Source organism: Rhinoderma darwinii, chromosome 1, assembly GCF_050947455.1.
Source record: "Rhinoderma darwinii isolate aRhiDar2 chromosome 1, aRhiDar2.hap1, whole genome shotgun sequence".
In the NCBI taxonomy this organism is placed as follows: domain Eukaryota; kingdom Metazoa; phylum Chordata; class Amphibia; order Anura; family Rhinodermatidae; genus Rhinoderma; species Rhinoderma darwinii.
The window spans coordinates 638890136-638910573 of record NC_134687.1 but is presented as its reverse complement, the minus strand read 5'-3'; the positions used below and the strand labels follow the sequence as shown (position 1 = coordinate 638910573).

At 40.7% G+C, this 20438-nt stretch overlaps 2 protein-coding genes across 2 annotated transcripts in view; one reads left to right on the top strand and one right to left on the bottom strand.

The window, feature by feature from the left end:
- The window catches only part of LOC142666194 (uncharacterized), a 42063-nt gene extending 25183 nt beyond the window's left edge, over window positions 1-16880 (top strand). The window contains exon 7 of the mRNA XM_075846205.1: window positions 15293-16880. Coding sequence (XP_075702320.1) covers window positions 15293-16026 — 734 coding nt within the window. The 3' untranslated portion in view covers window positions 16027-16880. The remainder of the gene's footprint in view (window positions 1-15292) is intronic.
- LOC142663708 (uncharacterized) overlaps window positions 1-20438 on the bottom strand; it is a 225059-nt gene that overhangs the window by 107509 nt on the left and 97112 nt on the right. The window lies entirely within an intron of this gene.

The following is a 20438-nucleotide window of genomic DNA, read 5'->3' as shown; positions in this document are numbered from 1 at the left end:
TATAAAACTAAAAAAATTCAACCTTTTTATCTGACCTACAAAAAATTCCCCATGGAGAGCATCGCATCAACTATAAATCTCCTCTCCAGAGTTTGTGTGATGGCCTCAATAGACCTAGAGGATGCTTACTATCACGTACCCATATGTCGTCATCATCATCAAAGATACCTAAGGGTAGCAGTGACACTCAACGGGTCTGTAATTCACCTACCATACAGAGCCCTCCCCTTTGGCATCTCACAAGCCCCAAGGGTATTTTCAAAACTGATAGCGGAAATGACCGCTTACATCAGGATGAACGACATTCTCCTGATACCATATCTGGACGATTACCTGTTGGTTGCAGAAACATCTCAAACCTTGACCCTACAGATGCAAATAGTCCGAGATATACTAACAAAATTAGGATGGAACATAAATTTAAAAAAATCAAATTTAAACCCATCCGAAAGATATGTATTCTTAGGAACCCTGCTGGACTCCTCCAAGCAGATGTCCTTCTTTCCAGAAGAAAAAAATCGGTCCCCTGATAAGCAGGATATCAGAGATCTACCTGATCCATACGACATCTTTCAGGAAAGCTATGTCAGTCCTGGGCCTCATGACCTCATGCATCCCAGCCGTACTATGGGCTCACTTCAGATCCAGGCCACTACAGTGGGACATTTTAAATCAATGAGACAGGAGCAGTCTCTCCTTGGATCAACCCTTACACATCTCTTCCACAGCAAGGCTGTCCCTCAGATGGTGGTTGAACAGGGAGAACCTTATGAGGGGGATTCCATGGAAGTTAACCCCTACACTCAACATGACCACAGATGCGAGTCCTTGGGGGTGGGGAGCCCATTACGACTCCTCTCCTTCAGGGTCAGTGGGATCAGCAGACCGCTCAAAGATCCTCCAACTTCAGGGAACTGGCAGCAGTTCTTCAGGCCTTGAAGAGATCCATACGTGCAGTCTCAGGTCAGCACTTGAAAATATATTCAGACAACACGACCACAGTATCTTATATAAATCGGCAGGGGGGTACGAGATCGGCCTCGATGAGGGACTTATCCTCACAGATATTTTCTCTGGCAGAACAACACCTATTGACTCTATCAGCTGTTCATCTGAAGGGAAAGGACAATCAGGTGGAAGACTTCCTAAGCCGAGAAAGGCTTCACCAATCAGAGTGGTGCCTGAATACAACAGTATTTCAGGAAATCATCCTCAAATGGGGAACCCCATCAATAGACCTATTTGCGTCCAAGGGAAACAGAAAAACCCAGAGATTCTTCTCCCTAAAACCTTCAGACCACCCAACAGCAATAGATGCATTCTCCCAGTGTTGGAGTCATTCACACCAACCATGGGTTCTCCCAAACATGTCAAACCTTCTATATCAGGGCCCAGTAATACACCCCGACATTCAGAAACAACATCTGACAGCCTGGAAACTGAAAGGATAATCCTTAGGCAAAGAGGATTCTCAGAATCGGTCATCTCCACCCTACTAGCCAGTAGAAAACCGATTACCTCAAAAATATATCTGAGGTCATGGAAGGCATTCTTGAATTTTACAGGCAGGGATATTAATCCTTTAACCAAACCAGATTTTCCCTTTTAATATTGGATTTCCTCAAGGCAGGATTAGATAAAAACCTTAGGCCTACTACGTTAAAGGTTCAGATTTCTGCTTTAAGTTCCTTCTTCAATTCCAAATTAGGAGAACACCCCTGGATCAAGAGATTCCTAACGGCCGCCTGCAGACTTAAACCCCAGATAAGATCCCCAGTTCCTCCCTGGGACTTAAACCTTGTTCTCCAGGCTATGATAAAACCACCTTTTGAACCAATAGACTCTATCTCCTTGAAAATGCTGACACTCAAAATGACATTTTTGTTAGCCATTACATCAGCCCGTAGAGTGAGTGAGATTCAGGTCCTCTCTGCCTTTCCTCCACATACCCTACTGCTAGATGAGTCATCCTAAAAACTTTACCAGAATTCCTTCCTAAAGTGGTCTCTCCCTTTCACTTAGACCAAGATATTGTCCTTCCCTCTCTTTGTGATTCCCCAAAAAATCAGAGGGAGCAACAGTTTAACTGCTTAGATGTAAGAAGGTGCCTAGTCCAGTACCTAAAGATTACCCAGGATCAGAGATCCTCAGAAAACTAGTTTGTCCAGTTTCAGGGTCACAACAAAGGTTCGGCAGCGAGTAAAGCCACCATAGCAAGGTGGATCAAGCAGGCCATACAATTAGCCTACATAAATCAGAAGCTCAAGCCCCCAGAGTTTTTCGGAGCTCACTCCACCAGGGCCATGTCCACTTCATGGGCAGAGAGAGCAGACGCATCCCTAGACCAAATATGTAAGGCTGCCACATGGAGTTCTCCTCACACCTTCTTTAAACACTACCGATTACAACTGCATACAGACTCTGACTTGGCCTTTGGTAGAAAGGTGCTACAAGCTGTGGTCCCACCCTAAAAAAAATATTGGTTTCTATTTTACATCTCCAGGGGTGCTGTCATAAGTGAAAGGGTAAAAGATTGATTACTTACCGGTAATCGGTTTTTCAAGAACCTATGACCGCACCCCGCTGTTACCCTCCCATGGTTCTAGCAAATGATCCTCATAAGCTGGATCGCTAACCTTAAATTTAAGCATTGCTGTAAATATTGTATGTATAAAGGTGAGGGAATTTCACAAAAAAAAAACCATATAAACTACTTCTCATCCTGAGTTATTCCTAAAGACTGGGTGTGTGGAGAGGTGTGTCCATTTTTATATCCTCAGGTTTCCTGTCCAGCGGATGGGACGTCTCTCAAGGGGTGCTGTCATAGGTTCTTGAAAAACCGATTACCGGTAAGTAATCATCCTTTTTTTTTTTTTTTTTTTTTTTTTTTTTTTTTTTTTTTTTTTTTTTGGTAACACAATAAAACTAGAGGAAAAGTTCAGTCTTATTATATATCTAAAACCACTAAATACCTTCCTTGTCTACATTAAATTTTGAATCGAAAGTATTCCTTTAACAGTAAATCTTCTCTTCAAGCAGTGTAATGGCATTAATAGACCAGGAGGTTGCATATTATCACGTCACAATTTGCAGGGCTCATCAAAAATACCTAAGTGTTACAATGGTTCTCAACAGCTTCCTAGCCCATCTTCAATACAGGGCCCTGTCGTTCGGCATCTCACGGGCTATTCACCAAAATAAATTCAGAGATGACTTTCCACATCAAAATGAGGGGCATTCTTTTAATCCCATATTAAGATGACTTTCTAATAGTGGCAGGCCAATTGCACATAATTCGTTCTATCAAAAAAGGGGGTGAAACATAAACCTGAAAAAAATCTAATTTGGTGCATTCCAGCAGGTGTATATTTTTTGGGATCCTGCTAGACTCTTCCTCGGGGGAAAATGCCACCTCGCTAGTCAGGGTTTGACATTTTCCTAAGCCACATGATATCTTTCAGAAAGGCTCTGTCATCCTTTGACCTTCTGGCCCCCAGGTGGATGAACATTGAGAATCTCAAGAAAGGGGTCTTGTGGGTAACATCGCCAACAGTCAACGTGACCACAGATGCAAGCCCCTGGGTTTGGGAAACCCACTGCAACTCCTTCAACCTTCAGGGTCAATGGGACCATCAAGCATCTACGATGTCTTACAACTTAAAGGAGTTTGCGGCAGCCTTTCAAGCTCTGAAAGACACCATACCGATCCCGTGACAAAATATAAAAATTTACTTAGATAATACAATAGCAGTGGCATACTAAAATCATCAGGGGGTTACAAGATCGAACCCACTGATGGATTTATCCACCAGGATATTTTCCTAAGCCGAACTCCACTTATTGTCCTCTACAGCAGTCCACCTGACGGCGAATGACAATCCGGTAGCAGATTTTCTAGGTAGAAATGAGTTACTGCAGTCAGAATGGTTCCTGAACTCTGAAATCTTTCAGAAGATAGTATCCAGATGGGGAGCTCCCTCAATAAATGTATTTGCTACCAGGGAGAACAGGAAAGTTACAAGATTATTTTCCAAAGACCCTACGGATTATCCAGTTGCAGTGGATGCACTCGTTCAATGTTGGTGTCAGGAATAGGGTTATGCCTCCCCCTTTTGTCTTTTACCGATGATCCTAAAAAAGATCAGACGGGACAGGGCCTCAGTCATCCTAATTGCTCCCTTATGGCTGAAAAGACCCTAATTCACTTGGTTGAGGAGAATATCCTCAGATCAGCTGTGGATTCTACCAAACAGAGCAGATCTCCTGTCCCAGGGCCCAGTAATTCAGGAGATTATTCTCCCTTCCTCCTGTAACTCTCCTACAAACCCCAAGGAACAGCCGTTCAACTTCTTGGATGTAAGAAGGTACTTTGATTTAATACCTAGAGTACATCAAAGATTGGAGATCACCTGAGAATCTTTTTATTCCATTTCAATAGGGGCTCAGTAGCTAGTAGGCTACTATAGCTAGATCGATTAAACCGTCCATACACTTTTAGCCTATGTTAATCAAAAAAATCCAGCCTCCAGAATTTGTAGGGGCACATTCTACAAAAGTAGTGTCACTTCCTGGGGCAAAAGAGCTAATGCATCCTCTCATGGATACAGGACTTGACACTGATACTGAAGTCGACACTGGACTTTACATGGACACCGTTACACGGATACTGGAGTCGACACTGGACTTGACACGGATACCCAAGACATCACGGACACTGGATACATGAACAGGCTATGGAACCTTTTGCAGACTAACACAAGGTTAGAAACAACATTGCTCAGGCACTGCCGTCAGGGGCCCGGCCACAATGATGAAAAATAAGGGCCTTCTTCTCAGCAACTTTAAACATTTGAATGAGGGCCCCATTGTTGGTCACCTTAAGAAAGGAACGGACCATGCAATGTAATAGGGTCTGTTCCTTACTCTGAAGTAACTAACGCTGGTGCCGTGAAAGGACTTACAGAAGGGGGAGATGCTGCATGTAAGCAGAAGCTCCCTGTGGAGAGAGCCGCCCATCAGACTCATCCTTCTCTACACAGCCATCTGGACTCTGCAGGCTGGTGAGTGATTCCCCCCTTTCCATCCTTCACATTCTTCCTGACCCCACTTGAAGAATACAGTATATAAAATACAGTATGTTAATTAAAAAAAAATTAGTTTCCCTAGGGTTTTTTTGCCGTGATTTTCGTAATCGCGGCAAAAATGTCTGTTTTGCCACGGTTATGTAAAAATTGTGGCAAAACCGGGTAATTTGTGCTGTGATTATGAAAATTACATAAAAAACGGTGTAAGATATGAAAAAACAGTGTTATGCTATATTTTCACCGTGCGGTCAAATCACGTTTTTGCCACAATTTTTCAAAAATTGTGGCAAAAAATGGGATTTGACCGCTCTGTGTAAATAGACTAAGGCCTTATTCAGACAGCCGTGTTCGGTCCGTGATATACAGTGTACTGGCCGTATTTCCCGGACCTACCACAATCCAGGGAGCTGGGCTTCTAGCATCATAGTTATCAATAATGCTAGGAGTCCCTGCCTCCCCGCGGGAGTACTGTCCTTTACTGTAATCATGTTTTCAGTTCGGGACCGTATTCCCACAGGGAGGCAGGGATGCTAGTAGCCTGGCTCCCTGAACTATGGTCTGTCCAGGAAATTCGTATATCAGACTGAACACGGACATCTGAATAAGGCCACTTCAGGCGTGGTGGATTTGTCTCCTATTTTTGGTGCGGGTTGCGCACTGAACATTCACTACAAATTGAATATAGCCTTATATTCTAGACGAACGTGTGCAAAATCGTCCGTAAGTAACATCCGTTTTTCACGACCGATTTGCACCCGTGCGGGACCCATTTTCACGGAGCTCTCATAGACTTGAGTCTATTGAGGGATCCGTGAAAACTGACAAAAGTACAACATGTCCTATTTTTTCACGGGCCCTTCTCACGGTTCGTTAAAACAGCCGTGTGAATAGCCCCATAGAAATACATGCAACCGTGTGATGGCTGTTAAAAAAATAAAAAAAAAATGCTGTCAACGGATGATTAACACGTTCGTATGAATAAGCACTAGCTCATGTGCATGGGGTTTTCAAAAACCCCATGCACGTGCAGCAGAAACAAATCTGCATGGAATTTTAGGACATGCCGCTGATTTTTAAATCCTCATCATGCCTATTATGTTGCAGAATTGTAGCATATTTCACCCTTTACAAGGCAAAGGGTTAATTTACTGCAAATCCCTTGAAAAATCCGTAAGGCTAGCCGCTTCAAAACCGCAGGAAATTTTGCAGGTAAAATTTGCACCTAATTTCGCGTTTATTTTTAAGCATTTTTATGTGCGGTTTTTACATTTTAATGTAGAAATAGGTGCAGGTTTTATGCTGCAAATTTTTTCTTTTTTCTTTTCTTTTTTTTTAAACTGGTCAGATACAATTCGCAAGCGGAAACGCAAGATAAATTGACATGCTGTGGATTTTAAACCACAGGTAAATTTATGTGCAGAAAAAATCTGCAACGTGTAAATGAGATTTCTTGTGATCTCATTTACTTTGCTGGTACTGTATTACGCTGCGGATTTGCCGCACTAAAGTACAAGCGGCAATTCTGCACGTAATACGCATCGTGTGCATTTGGCCTAACAGAGTTTTTGTTTAAAGGGAATGTGTTGCCAGAAAAACATGTTTTTTTTTTAAAAATTAAACATTTAGTGTGTGGGTGATTAAACATTGTTCACATTTTTTTTATTTTTTTCACAAGTCAGGAAATATTATAAATTAATTCTAATTTATAGTATTACCCATTTCTGGTCACTAGATGGAGCTATTCCCAAAATTGCAGCATTGCAAAATTGGGTAAAAAGCCCTCGCTCTAGTGAGCTCTCAGCATCCCCCCCTCCTTTATCCTGGCTAGTGCCGGGATAAACGAGGGGTTTGAACGGTGTAACCTCCTACACTGTGTGTCGCCATTTTTTGAGCTAACACACAGTGTAGTAGGTTTACATACAGTAGTAAACACACACAAACGCGAACATACATTGAAATCTCTTACCTGCTCCTGCCGCCGCGGCTCCCTCCGGCCCCTCCGCTCCGTCTGCTGCCGCTGGTCCAAGTGCACAAGTCCGGAAGCCGCGACCGGAAGTAGTAATATTACTGTCCGGCCGCGACTTCCGGTCCACAGGAAAATGGCGCCGGACGGCGCCAATTTCAAATTGGACTGTGTGGGAGCGGCGCATGCGCAGTTCCCACACAGACGCCGTACACACAAGTCAATGGGACGGGAGCCGTTCGCAGTCCCTATGGGACTGTGGCTGCCGTATTCCATGTCTGTATGTGTCGTTAATCGACACATACAGAAATGGAACAAAAAATGGCAGCCCCCATAGGGAAGAAAAAGTGTAAAAATAAGAAAAAGTAAAACACAAACACACAAATAAATATAAACGTTTTTAATAAAGCACTAACATCTTTAACATATAAAAAAATAATTTGTGATGACACTGTTCCTTTAAAAGAGGATCTGTCACTAGTTTTTAATTATTCCCTATCTCCTCACTAGTAGGCGCTATAATGCTGATAACTACAGTGTGATTTTATTTTATATTTTTTCAAAAGCTTTTATTTGCAAAGTTATGGGCATTTTTCTAAATATGCTAACTTGGCTATACTTGCCAAATGGGAGGGGAGTTTTTTTTCTGTGACGCCGTCCAATCCGCTTATGGCTTCTCCCCCCTCCCTGCCCAGCGACACAGTGTGAACATATAGGATACATCTTCCATTCCCGACTGTTTTCAATTGGTGATACCTCCAGTTGTTTCACAGCTAGAACTGCGATCCTGGTGTCATATGAAAGGTTAGGATCTCATCTTTCATATGCCACCAGTTCTAGGTGTTCCACAACCCGAGATATGGCTATTTGAAGTGATCCCCCTTCCCTCCAGCCTCAGTCTCAAACTATGTGAAGCAGCTTCATTCTGATAGGACAGTGTCAGAGGCTGTGAGGTAGCTCCACCTCAGGGGAATCGCTGCTGTTGACAAACATTTGCATATTTAGAAAAAAGCTCATAACTTCTAAAATAATGAACTTTTTGGGACACAATTTTCACTAGCGTGATCAGTGTGACAGCGCCTATTAGATTAGCTAGGATATTGGGCATTACTAAACTAGTGACATATACTCTTTAACTCACCATAAGGCCCCGTTCACACGTGTTGGATTTGATACCAGATTCTGAGGACAATCTGCATCCCTTGCATATGAGGTTTCCGCAACCTAGTTCACATGCTTTTGAAAGATTTTCTACGTGTGTATATTTGTTCGGACCATGAAAAGAAATCCTCCACAGCAATAAGTAGCATGCTGCTTATTTTGCACGGAAAAGCCGAGGATAAACGATCAGTGCTCCTTAAATCCTTGCAATTGCTTCACCCTCTCTTAAAGAGGCTCTGTCACCAGATTATAAGTGCCCTATCCTACATAATCTGATCGGTGCTGTAATGTAGAGAACAGTGGTTTTTATTTTGCAAAACAATAGGTTTTGAGCAAATTATGAACAATTTTAGATTTATTCAAATTAGTTTCTTAATGCCCAACTGGGTATTTTTTTTAAACTTTTGACCAAGTGGCCGTTGTAAAGAGGAGTGTATGACGCTGACCAATCAGTGTCATACACTTCTCTCCATTCATGTCCATTTGTATTCACCGCAAGATCACGCTGTGCTGTCACATACACCCACATTAACTTTACTGAAGTGTTTTTAAGAGTGAATAGACATTGCCTCCAGCCAGGATGTTGGTGTATGTGACAGCACAGCGTGATCTCGCGAGATCACGCTGTGCTGTGAATACAAATGGACATAGAGAGAAGTGTATTACGCTGATTGGGTTTGCGGATAGTTAGTATGGCAACCGGAAGCCAAACAATGGCTTCCGTGTCTGCCATGGACGAAAGCCCATCAGGACCAAGCTTCGGCTGGTCCTGATAGGCTTCCTGTCAGAGTGACAGGAAGTCACTGTGTCGTTCCCGATGCACACTGTCGGCGACAAGGTGTGCATCGGGAACTTGGAGATCAGCTGTCCCGCTGATTTCAGCAATTAACCCGTTACATGCGGGGCTCGATTGCGATCTCTGCATGTAGGGGGTTTGTAGCACATCAGCAGCCCCCATGCAATTGTGGGGGCTGCTGATGCTTGTGATGGCATCCGGAGGCCAGGCAACGGCCTCCGGGTCTGCCATGTATGGAAGCCTATGATGATCAGCCTCTGACTGGCCCTCGTAGACTAACTGTCAGAGTGACTGTGATGTCACACTGACAGTTGGAATACGTTACACTACCTAGGTAGTGTAATGTATTCTAGCAGCGATTAAAGCTGCAGGTCAAAAAAAAAAAGTGTAAAAAAAAAAAAAAAAGTTAATAAAAATGTTTTATAAAAGTGTAAAAATAAAAGTTTTTATTTTCCTATAATAAGTCATTTATTATAGGGAAAAAATGAAAACGTTAAATAAAACTACACATTTGGTATCACCGTGTTCGTAACGACCCAAACTATGAAACTATAATGTTCTTTTTTCCGCACGGTGAACGCCGCAAACAAAATAAACGGAAAACTATGCCCGCATCGCTATTTTTTGGTCACCACCCCTCCCAAGATATAGAATAAAAAGTGATCAAAAACTTGTATTTATCCCAAAATTGTACCAATAAAAACTACAAGCCGTCCCGCAAAAAAACAAGACCTCCCACAGCTTTTTTGACTAAAAAATAAAAAAGTTACGGCTCAGAATAGCGTGTCTCAGAAAATAAATAATTTTATAGAAACGTAATTTTATTGTGCAAACGCTTAAAAAAACTATACACATATGGTATCGGCGTAATCGTACTGACCGGCAGAATAAAGTAAAACATAATTTATTGCGCACGGTGAATGCTGTAAGAAATAAAGAATTTAAAGCGCCAAAATCACTTTTTTTTGGTCACCTTCGCTCTAAAAAAGATCCTGTGAGGTCAAAATGCTCACTATACCCCTAGAAAAATTCCTTGAGGGGTGTAGTTTCCAAAATAGGGTCACTTTTTGGGGGTTTCCACTGTTTTGGTCCCTCCGGGGCGTTGCAAACCCGACATGGCAATGAAAACCAATCCAGCAAAATCTGCGCTCCAAAATCCAAAAGGCGCTCCTTCCCTCCTGAGCCCTGCTGTGGGTCCAAACATCAGTTTATGACCACATATGGGGTATTGCTGTAATTGGGAGAAATTGTTTTACAAATGTTGGGGTGCTTTTTCTCCTTTATTCCTTGTAAAAATGAAAAAAAATCTATGTTTCCACAGAAAAATAGGTGATTTTCATCTTCACAGACTAATTCCACTAAATTCTGCACAAAAACTGTGGGGTCAAAATGCTAACTATACCCCTAGAAAAATGCCTTGAGGGGTGTAGTTTCTAAAATGGGGTTACTTTTGGGGGGTTTCGACTGTTTAGGTACCACAAGATTTCTTCAAACCTGACATGGTGCCTAAAGTATATTCCTAAAAAAAGGAGGCCCCAAAATCCACTAGGTGCTCCTTTGCTTCTGAGGCCTGTGTTTCTGTGCATTAGGACATTAGGGCCACATGTGGGATATTTCTAACATCTGCAGAATCTGGACAATAAATATTGAGTTGCGTTTCTCTGGTAAAACCTTCTGTGTTTTTTTTATTACAAATGAATTTCGGCAAAAAAAATGACATTTGTAAATTTCACCTCTACTTTGCCTTAATTCCTGTGAAACGCCTAAAGTGTTAAAATACTTTCTGTATGTGGTTTTGAATACCTTGAGGGGTGCAGTTTTCAAAATAGTGTGATTTATGGGGACTTTCTAAAATAGAACGCCCTCAAAGACACTTCAGAACTGAACTGGTCCCTGAAAAAATGGCCTATTGAAATTTTCTTGAAAATATGAGAAACTGCTGCTAAAGTTCTAAGCCTTATAACGTCCTAGAAAAATAAAAGTACGTGAAAAAAAATGATGCAAACATAAAGTAGACATATGGGAAATGTAAACTAGTAACTATTTTGTGTGGTATTACGATCTGTTTTACAAGCAAATACATTTAAATTTAGAAAAATGCAAATTTTTGCAAATTTTAAGTTTTTGACAAATAAATATTGAATTTATCAACCAAATTTTTTCACTAACATACAGTACAATATGTCACGAGAAAACAGTCTCAGAATGGCTTGGATAGATGAAAGCATTCCGGAGTTATTACCACATAAAGTGACACATGTCCGTTTTGAAAAAATCATCTCTGTCCACAAGGCCAAAACAGGCTGTGTCCTAAAGCGGCTAACAAACTAATTCGCATAAATCTAAAATTGTTCATAACTTGCTCAAAATTGATCGTTTTTCAAAATAAAAAAACACTGTTGCTATCCACATTACAGCGCCGATCAGATTATGTAGGAGATAGGGCACTTATAATCTGATGACAGAGCCTCTTTAAGGCTCCCTTCACATCGTGTTATTGCCCTAACGTACACGATAAATAATGTAGACGATAATTCATAGGGCTCCATTATGTCCTTTTAGCCTACCTTGGGATGGGTTATGTCAGTATACCTTTCTTTTGAAGGATGGAAGCATAGTAGACTTTGCTGTTCCACCCTGAGAGATTCCACAAAAAAAGTATACCACTCCTGAATTAATTATATGGACAATGATGTCACGAGCTTCCTAATGCTGGAGTCCCCAGACAGAGCATCACAAGCGCTATGCCATGGAACTTTGTCCCTGGCAAAGTTCCTGACGTTGCTGCCCATATATGTAAGGTGACGTCAGGGGATTCTCCAGGACCGGAATCCCTGGCCACATCGTTGCCAACGCTCTGGCTGTGTATTCAGGCTTTGCAATACTTCTGACGTCACCTACGTATATGAACATCCGGAACAGCGCCGGATTCCCTGGGCAGAGTGCTAGTACAAGGCTTCAGCTCTGGGAAAGCTTCTAACGTCACTGTCCTTTTATGGACCGTGACTTCAGGAGTTTCCCCAGGGCCATTCACCGGGCGACATATCCCACTGTATGCCATACAATGGGATACATTTTGGCTAAATAGAACAAAATTCAGGGCATTAACTGGTCACTGACTGCTCCGTGGTTTCGTTCACTGTAATTGATGTCCGTGCCAAAATAAGTTAATGCGTATAACGCACAAACGTGAGTGCCACACTTGCCATTGCCCACCCCCTGTAATGGAGGTGGTCCCAGACATCTTGGCTGTATTGGGCCTAGAAATTCCTGATGGCGGCCCTGGGCTAATGGGCAGGGTTCCTAAAATAGTCCAGGGATAGGCTGGGGACACTTGCTAGTGCCTGCGCTGGCCCTTTTAAGAACATGCACTAGTGCTCGCGCCCTACGTGCAAAGTCCAGGGGAGGCAGAGAGCAGAGCGCGTCGGCGTCCCTGGGAAAGGAGACGCTGGCGGAGGTTTACAGGCCTGTGGTCGCTGCTGCTGGTAAGAGGGGAATGATGGCGGTCAGCAATCGCGGGCATTAATCATCCCTAGATCAGATATGTAAGGCTGCTACATGGAGTCCACCTTCATTAAACACTACCTTTTACAACTACGTACAGCTTCTGAACTAGCGTTCAGTAGTAAAGATCTACACACACTTCCCACCCATTTCTTTATATTTTTCATAATTTTATGGATAGTCCAACGATTAAAATAGGATCCGGACAGATGTTTTGTGCATATTGTAAATAAGGATGTCTCGATACCATAATTTGGACTTCGATACCGATACTGTGTGTAGTATTGAGATACCAAAACAATACTTTTCCAACAGTAATAATAAAAAAAGTACTTCCATTTTCTGATGTGAGGCATGAGGTGTGATGAATTTTGAATGTGCCTCACATTATTAGTAATTAACCCCATCATGTTTCTCAGTCATAATGGGTTAATGTGTTAGGTACATGATGGGGTTAATTATTATTAATGTGAGGCACATGGAGGTTAAATTCATCACGCCTCGTGCCTCACAATAAGTTAAAGAAGGCATCATAAATGACGCAAAAACAGTTGTGCAGGTTATTACAGCCGTGCCAATATCGAATGTGTATATTTTATGTATTGAGACTTATTTGAATGTTTCTTGTAAAAAAGGTGTATGTGTATTTTTTTTAAATTTAATATTACTATAAGTTTTTACTTTATTTTTAAACTTTAATGTACTAGCATATATCTATATGCCAGTACATTAGCCTGTGTACGGATAGTACACCATTGGCAGCCATTGCCAACGGAGGTTAGGAGACCCTCGTTCCCGATATAGGTGCGGGTCCCGAAGCTGATTATGTTTTTTTGGTTCTACCATGACTAATTCCCTAATAATAACAGCTGAGAAGAAAGATCGTTTTTAGTTCTATATTTAATATGATGCGGAGGACAAAAATTGAGGGACTATTAGAAAACACACAAGGTCCCCATGACAACTCTGCACACAAGTCACAATTCCAAGTCAGGCTATTTCCGTAGTACAACCTTTAGGCAAATTAGGAAATCCACATTCCTCCCCTTTCCCTGGTTTTAAACTGAAGTATAAGGGTATGTGCACACGGTAGCAGGCTTTTACGTCTGAAATGACAGACTGTTTTCTGGAGAAAACAGCTGCCTCGTTTCAGACGTAATTGCTCCTCCTCCGCATTTTGCGAGGCTTCTCTGACAGTAAATTTTGAGCTGTGCTTCATTGAGTTAGATGAAGAACGGCTCAAATTACATCTGAAAGAAGTGTCCTGCACTTCTTTTGACGAGGCTGTATTTTTATGCGTCGTCGTTTGACAGCTGTCAAACGACGACGCGTAAATTACAGGTTGTCTGCACAGTACGTCGTCAAACCCATTCAAATGAATGGGCAGATGTTTGCCGACGTATTGTAGCCTTATTTTCAGACGTAAAACGAGGCATAATACGCCTCATTTACGTCTGAAAATAGGTCGTGTGACCCAGCCTTACTGTTATCCTGTTATCCTGGAAAAAAAACATCTCTACGCCGTTCCTTTTTTCCCGGTAGTACAACCTGGGGCTGCAATAGCAAGCAATCAGATCTCAGCTATACTGTACACTAAATAGCGGTTTTGGAACATGTCTTATGGTTGGTTTCCTTTTAAGAGTCTTTTAAGAAGCTTTTATAGTGGCGATAAAGATGTTTTTATTTTTTTTTACTTCTAGATCCATGATTATTATGAAGCACGTATTGCACATTTAATTATTGTACATACAAAGACGTTTCAGTGATGACCACTTGCACTCAGAGGCCGCTTCATATTAGTTTCACCCTTTTAGTACTTTCCCCTTAGAACAGCCTGAATTCTTAGTGGAATGATACAAAAAGGTACTGAAAACCTTTATTACAGATTCTGATTGATAACCTCACTCTGTCTACTCCACTAAATCCTAAAGATGTTCTATAAAATTGAAATCTGGTGACTGTGCAGATATTATGCTCTACAGACCTTATTGTCATGTTCACAAATTCAGCCTGAGATGTGTGTTTTGTCTCATGGTGCATTATCTTGTTAAACGTAGACTGTGGCCATGATTTTACATAAAATACTTGTGACGCATGTCCCGCGATGCAGGGCTTGAGCCCATTGATATTCACGCTATTTGACACATTTCTCCCCATAGGCTGGAGGGCGGGGGAGCGTGCATATCATTGGGCTTACGCCATTTATTGCTATCATGTACAATCTCCTGCACATTACTAAGTTACAGATCGCTGAAATCATCATGTCTCACTACTTTATGCTGCCTTCAGACAGCGCAGAATAAATATCTGACAGATCCGCTTCAAGTTTTTGTATTATAGTAATGCCCAATTGGTAGTGAAGGGCTAAATGTGTGGGCAGAGGACAGGCCAGATTTTCAGACATGGTTCTGCTTCTCAAATATTTGAGCTTCACCAAGTCAAGTCATTTATGTTATAGTAGTGATGACTGGGTGTATACCAATATCCTGAACTTGATATATTTTAAAATGTTTTTACATTTTTAGTAAGGCTGAAATCACACATGTAGTTTTTGTGTCGGTTCTAGGTTTGGTTTTTTGAGCCAAAGCCAGGGGTGGATTCATAAGTAATGGCTTATGCTCTTCCTTTCTGCTGGATCAACTTCTGGTTTTAGCTTAAAAAAACAGCATCGAAAACTGTTTGTTACCAGCCTCGTTACCATCCTAATAGAAATGTTATTTGTCTACTTTTGTTGTTTGTGATTTAAATTTTTTATTTAATTCAATCTATTTTTAATCCTAATAGAAAATTCCAGAAAAAACTCTGAGGGGAACTTAATGTTATCGATAAATTATAAAGCAGAAGATGAAGATATCATGCAGCAGTCTTCAGGAGAAAACCTTATCACCATTACTGTACAGCCAGGACATCACAGTACAGATCTATCATATAATTCCCCTAATCATGAGGAACCTTCTTCTGACAAATCACAGATTGTTACCACAAGTGCAGGTCTAAAAGAGGTTAATAGGTTTCAATGTGGTGAACATTTTACAAAAAGTTCGTGTGATTTTACGCACCAAAGAATTCACACAGGGGAGAAGCCGTACTCCTGTTTGGAATGTGAGAAATGGTTTGCACGAAAATCAAGTCTTGTTAGACATGAGAAATGTCACACAGGAGATATGCCATATTCATGTTCAGAATGTGGGAAATGCTTTACACATAAAGCAAGTCTTGTTATACATGAGAGAATTCACAGAGGGGAGAAGCCATATTCATGTTCAGAGTGTGGAAAATGTTTTACAGTAAAATCAGATCTTCTTAGACATTGGAGAAGTCACACAGGAGAGAAACCATATTCATGTTCAGAATGTGGGAAATGTTTTACAGTAAAAGCAAATCTTCTTAGACATTGGAGAAGTCACACAGGAGAGAAACCATATTCATGTTCAGAATGTGGGAAATGTTTTACACAAAAATCAAGTCTTGTTACACATGAGAAGTCACACAGGAAGCCGTATTCATGTTCCGATTGAGGGAAAGGTTTTACAGTAAAAGCAAATCTTCTTAGACATGCCCCCCCTCCCCTTTAGAGATGGTTTTTAGTCTATCATTCATTTAATCTAACTCTTATAACAAAACCTGTATGGTTTTATTTTTATATTTTTTTTCTTTTTAATCACGCAGATCAGCATTTTTAATATGTATGTATATTATATATATAATCATTTATATATTATTACTAGTGTGTGTATATGTATGTGTATATATATATATATACACATTTCTGTAAGAATAGTGGAAATATATATAATAATGATTTACATACAGGATCACCACTATGGACACAGGAGAGAAGACCTTTTAATGCTCAGAATGTGGGAAATGCTTGATTACTAAAGGCAAACTTTGGGATTATCTGATAAGCCACACACGGAGAAAGACATTTTGATTTTCTATATGAAGAATACGTTTTATAAGGAAATTACATTTTTGAAACTCATCTGAGGACTCACATAGAGAAGAAACCATACTCTTGTTTGGAATATTGAAAATGCTATACGAGATTTTTTTTTTTTTTTTTAATACATCAGGTTATTCAGACATTAAACAGCCAATAAGAGTGTTCAGTTTTTTTGTGGAGTTAGCTTGGATCTGCCAAACTATAGTTATATTTACTGGAGGTCAACTGTGAGTGAAATCCATGGAAGAAAAGGAGAGCCTTGAATTACCACCATGATCCTTGCTTCTTATTACTGTATTCATACATTCATCCACACTGCAGCAGATTCCAGAGTGACCATAACCACTACAGCTCGTTCCACAAAAAGCAAGCCCTCACACAACTCTGTCAACGAAAAAATAAAACTTTATGACTCTCCGAACACAATGATGGAAATTTTTAAGGTCTAGTAGTTTTTCACTAAAATCCCACATCATCATTTGCTAGACCCCACAGGTGGACCCCGAGGATGCAGCGGAGATGAGGACACTTGAGGGCTTTGTGCTGCTTCTAGGGCTAGTGAAAAAGTCAAAGATTAGGCAATAGAGCGCAGATATTTTGTACAATACCCCGGGTTTACCACATAGCTGTACACATTGTACAGATGGCATTGTATAACGCTGAATTGCTATCCCGATGTGCAGGTAAGGTTGGGAAAATTCAGTTTTAAGAGGTAATTAGGCCCTGATATTTGGGAACCGGGAAGGGCCCAAGCACGTCTGCCCTAAAACATCATCTCCGCTGGAAGCGAGGCTGCCTTGTTATAGCAGGGCAACACTTTCTCCGTGAAGTTCCCCAAACTGCAAACAAGGGAAGGACCCAAAAAAAAGTGCACAATGTGTTCCAAAAAAGGGTATACGAAAGGACACCATTTATCGGTGCGACACCTGCCCCAAAAAACATGGCCTGTGCATAAAGTATTGTTTCAAAGCGTACCACACCAATTCATGGATTATTAATTTCATTATTCATTCAGCCTATTATTACATCATCTATTATGCCCTGATGCACTCCGCCCAGCTTACATATACCCTGATGTACTCCGACCAGCTTACGTATACCCTGATGTACTCTGCACAGCTTAAATATACCCTGGTTTTCACTGCATAGTTTACATATACCCTGATGTACTCTACACAGATTACATATGCCCGCACATTATAAGATGAAATACCGGTAAAACCCCAAACAAAACTACCAAGCAAAATCTGCGCTCCAAAAGCCAAAACAGCCGTTTATGACCACATATGGGGTATTACTGTACTCTGGAGAACCTACTTAACAATTTATGGGGTGTCTGTCTCCAGCGGCACAAGCTGGGCACAACATATTGGGCACTGAAATGGCATATCTGTGGAAAAATGGCAATTTTCAAACTGCATCATTTATTGTTCACTAATTTCTTCAAAACACTTGTGGGGTCAAAATGCTCACTACACTTCTAGATGAATTCCTTGAGGGATGTAGTTTCCAAAATGGGATAATTTTTTTGGGGTTTCCACTGTCCTGGTATCTCAACGCAATGCAACATGGTGTCCGAAAACGAATCTTGTAAAATCTCTATTCCAAAAACCAAATTGCGCTACTTTCCTTTAGAGCCTTGCTGTGTGTCCAAATTGCAGTTTACGAACACATATGGTGTATTGCCTTAGGGCTCATGCATACGTCAGTATTCTGGTCAGTATTTTGCTTCAGTATTTGGAAGCCAAATCCAGGAGTGGAACATCAACTGAGAAAACGTATAATAGAAAGATTTGCATCTGTTCCATGTTTTGGGCCCACTCCTGTTTTTAACTTCCAAATTCTGAAGCAAAGTACTGACCAGAATACTAATGTGTGCATGAGGCCTTACTCGTGAGAGACTTGCGTAACTAATTTTGGGGTGCCTTTTCCTTGACAAACATAAAACTTTGAGCTAATACTACATATTATTGGAAAAAATGTAAATGTAAATTTTCACGGCCCAATTCTAATAAAATCTATAAAACGTGTGGGGTCAAAATTCTCACTACACCCCTAATTTAATTCCTTAAGGGGTAAAGTCTCAAAAATGGGGTCACATCTGTGAAATTTCTACTGTACTGGTACCTCAGGAAGTTCTGAAAATGCGACATGGTGCCAAGAAATCAATTCAGCAAAATATGTGCTCAAACAGCCAAATGGCGCTCTTTCCCTTCTGCCGTCTGTCCAAACAGCAGTTTGCGATCACATATGGGGTATTGCTGTACTTGGGAGAAAAATGCTTTACAAACTTTGAGGTGCTTTTTTCCTATAGTCCTTGTGAAAATGAACAATTTTGAGCTAGAACTACATCTTATCGGAAAAACTAAATATTTTCATCTCCCAGTTCTAATAAATTAAGCAAAAACCTGTGGGTCCAAAATGCTTACTATACCACTAAATTAATTCCTCAAGGTGTGTAGTTTACCAAATTGAGTCACCTTTCAGGGGTTTTCACTGTACTGGTACCTCAGAGGCTCTGCAAATGCAACATGGCACCCAGGAATCAATCTAGCAAAATCTGCGTTCTAAAAGCCAAATGGTTCTCCTTGCCTTCGGAGCCCTGCCGTGTGCCCAGACAGCAGTTTATGACCACACTCTGTTTATTTCCCTACTCTGAAGAAGTTGCTTTACAAATGTTAGGGGGCTTTTTCTCCTTTATTTGTTAAGATAATGAAAAAGTTTCAGCTAAAGCTACGGCTTATTGGAAAAAAAATTGTTTTTAATTTTCACTGCCCAATTCTAATAAAATCTATGAAAAATCTGTGGGGTCAAAATGCTCACTACACCCCTAGATGAATTGCTCAAGGTGTGTAGTTTGCCAAATGGAGTCACTTTTGGGGAGTTTCTACTGTACTGGTATCTTAGCAAAAGCAACATGGTGCCAAGAAACCAATCTAGCACAATCTGCCCTCCAACAGCCAAATGGCGCTCCTTCCCTTCTGAGCACTGCTGTGTATCCAAACAGCAGTTTATGACCACATATTGGGTATTTCCCTACTCTGAAGAAGTTGCTTTACAAATGTTGGGGTGCTTTTTCTCCTTTATATTTTAAGAAAATGAAAATCTTTTAGCTAAAGTTACGTCTTATTGGAAATAAATGTAATGTTTCCTTTTCACTGCCCAATTCTAATAAAATCTATGGAACACGTGGGGTCAAAATACTCACTACACCTCTAGATGAATTCCTTGAGGGGTGTAGTTTCCAAAATAGGGTCACTTTTGGGGGATTTCCACAGTATTAGCACCACAAAACCTTTTAAGCTGACAAGGTGCCTAAAATATATTCTAATAAAAAGTATGCCCCTAAATCCACTAGGTGGGCCTTCATTACTGAGGCCTGTGTTGCAATCCATTAACACACTAGGGCCACGTGTGGGATATTTCTAAAAACGGCAGAATCTGGGCAATAAATACTGAGTTTTCGTTTTCTGTTAACATTTGCTCTATTACAGAATAAATTATTAAAATCGAATTTCTGCAAAAATTGTAAATTTCACCTCCAAATTGCTTCAATTCCTGTGAAACGCCTAAAGGGTTAAGAAACTTTCTTAATGCTGTTTTGAATACTTTGAGGGGTGCAGTTTTTAAAGTAGGGTGATTTATGGGGTATCCCAAAATATAGGCCTCTCAAAGCCACTTCGGAACTGAACAGGACCCTATAAAAATAGCCTTTTAACATTTTCCTGAAAATGTGAGAAATTGCTGCTATACTTATAAGCAGTGTAATGTCCTGGAAAAATAAAAGGACGTTCCAAAAATTATGGCAACAAAGTAGATACATGGGAAATGTTAATTAGTAACTATTTTGTGTGGTATTACTATCTGTCTTACAAGTAAATACATTTAAATTTAGAAAAATGCTAAATTTTGCAAAGTTTCTCTAGACTTTGGTTTTTTTCACAAATAAGCAATGAATTTATCGACCAAATTTTACCCCTGACA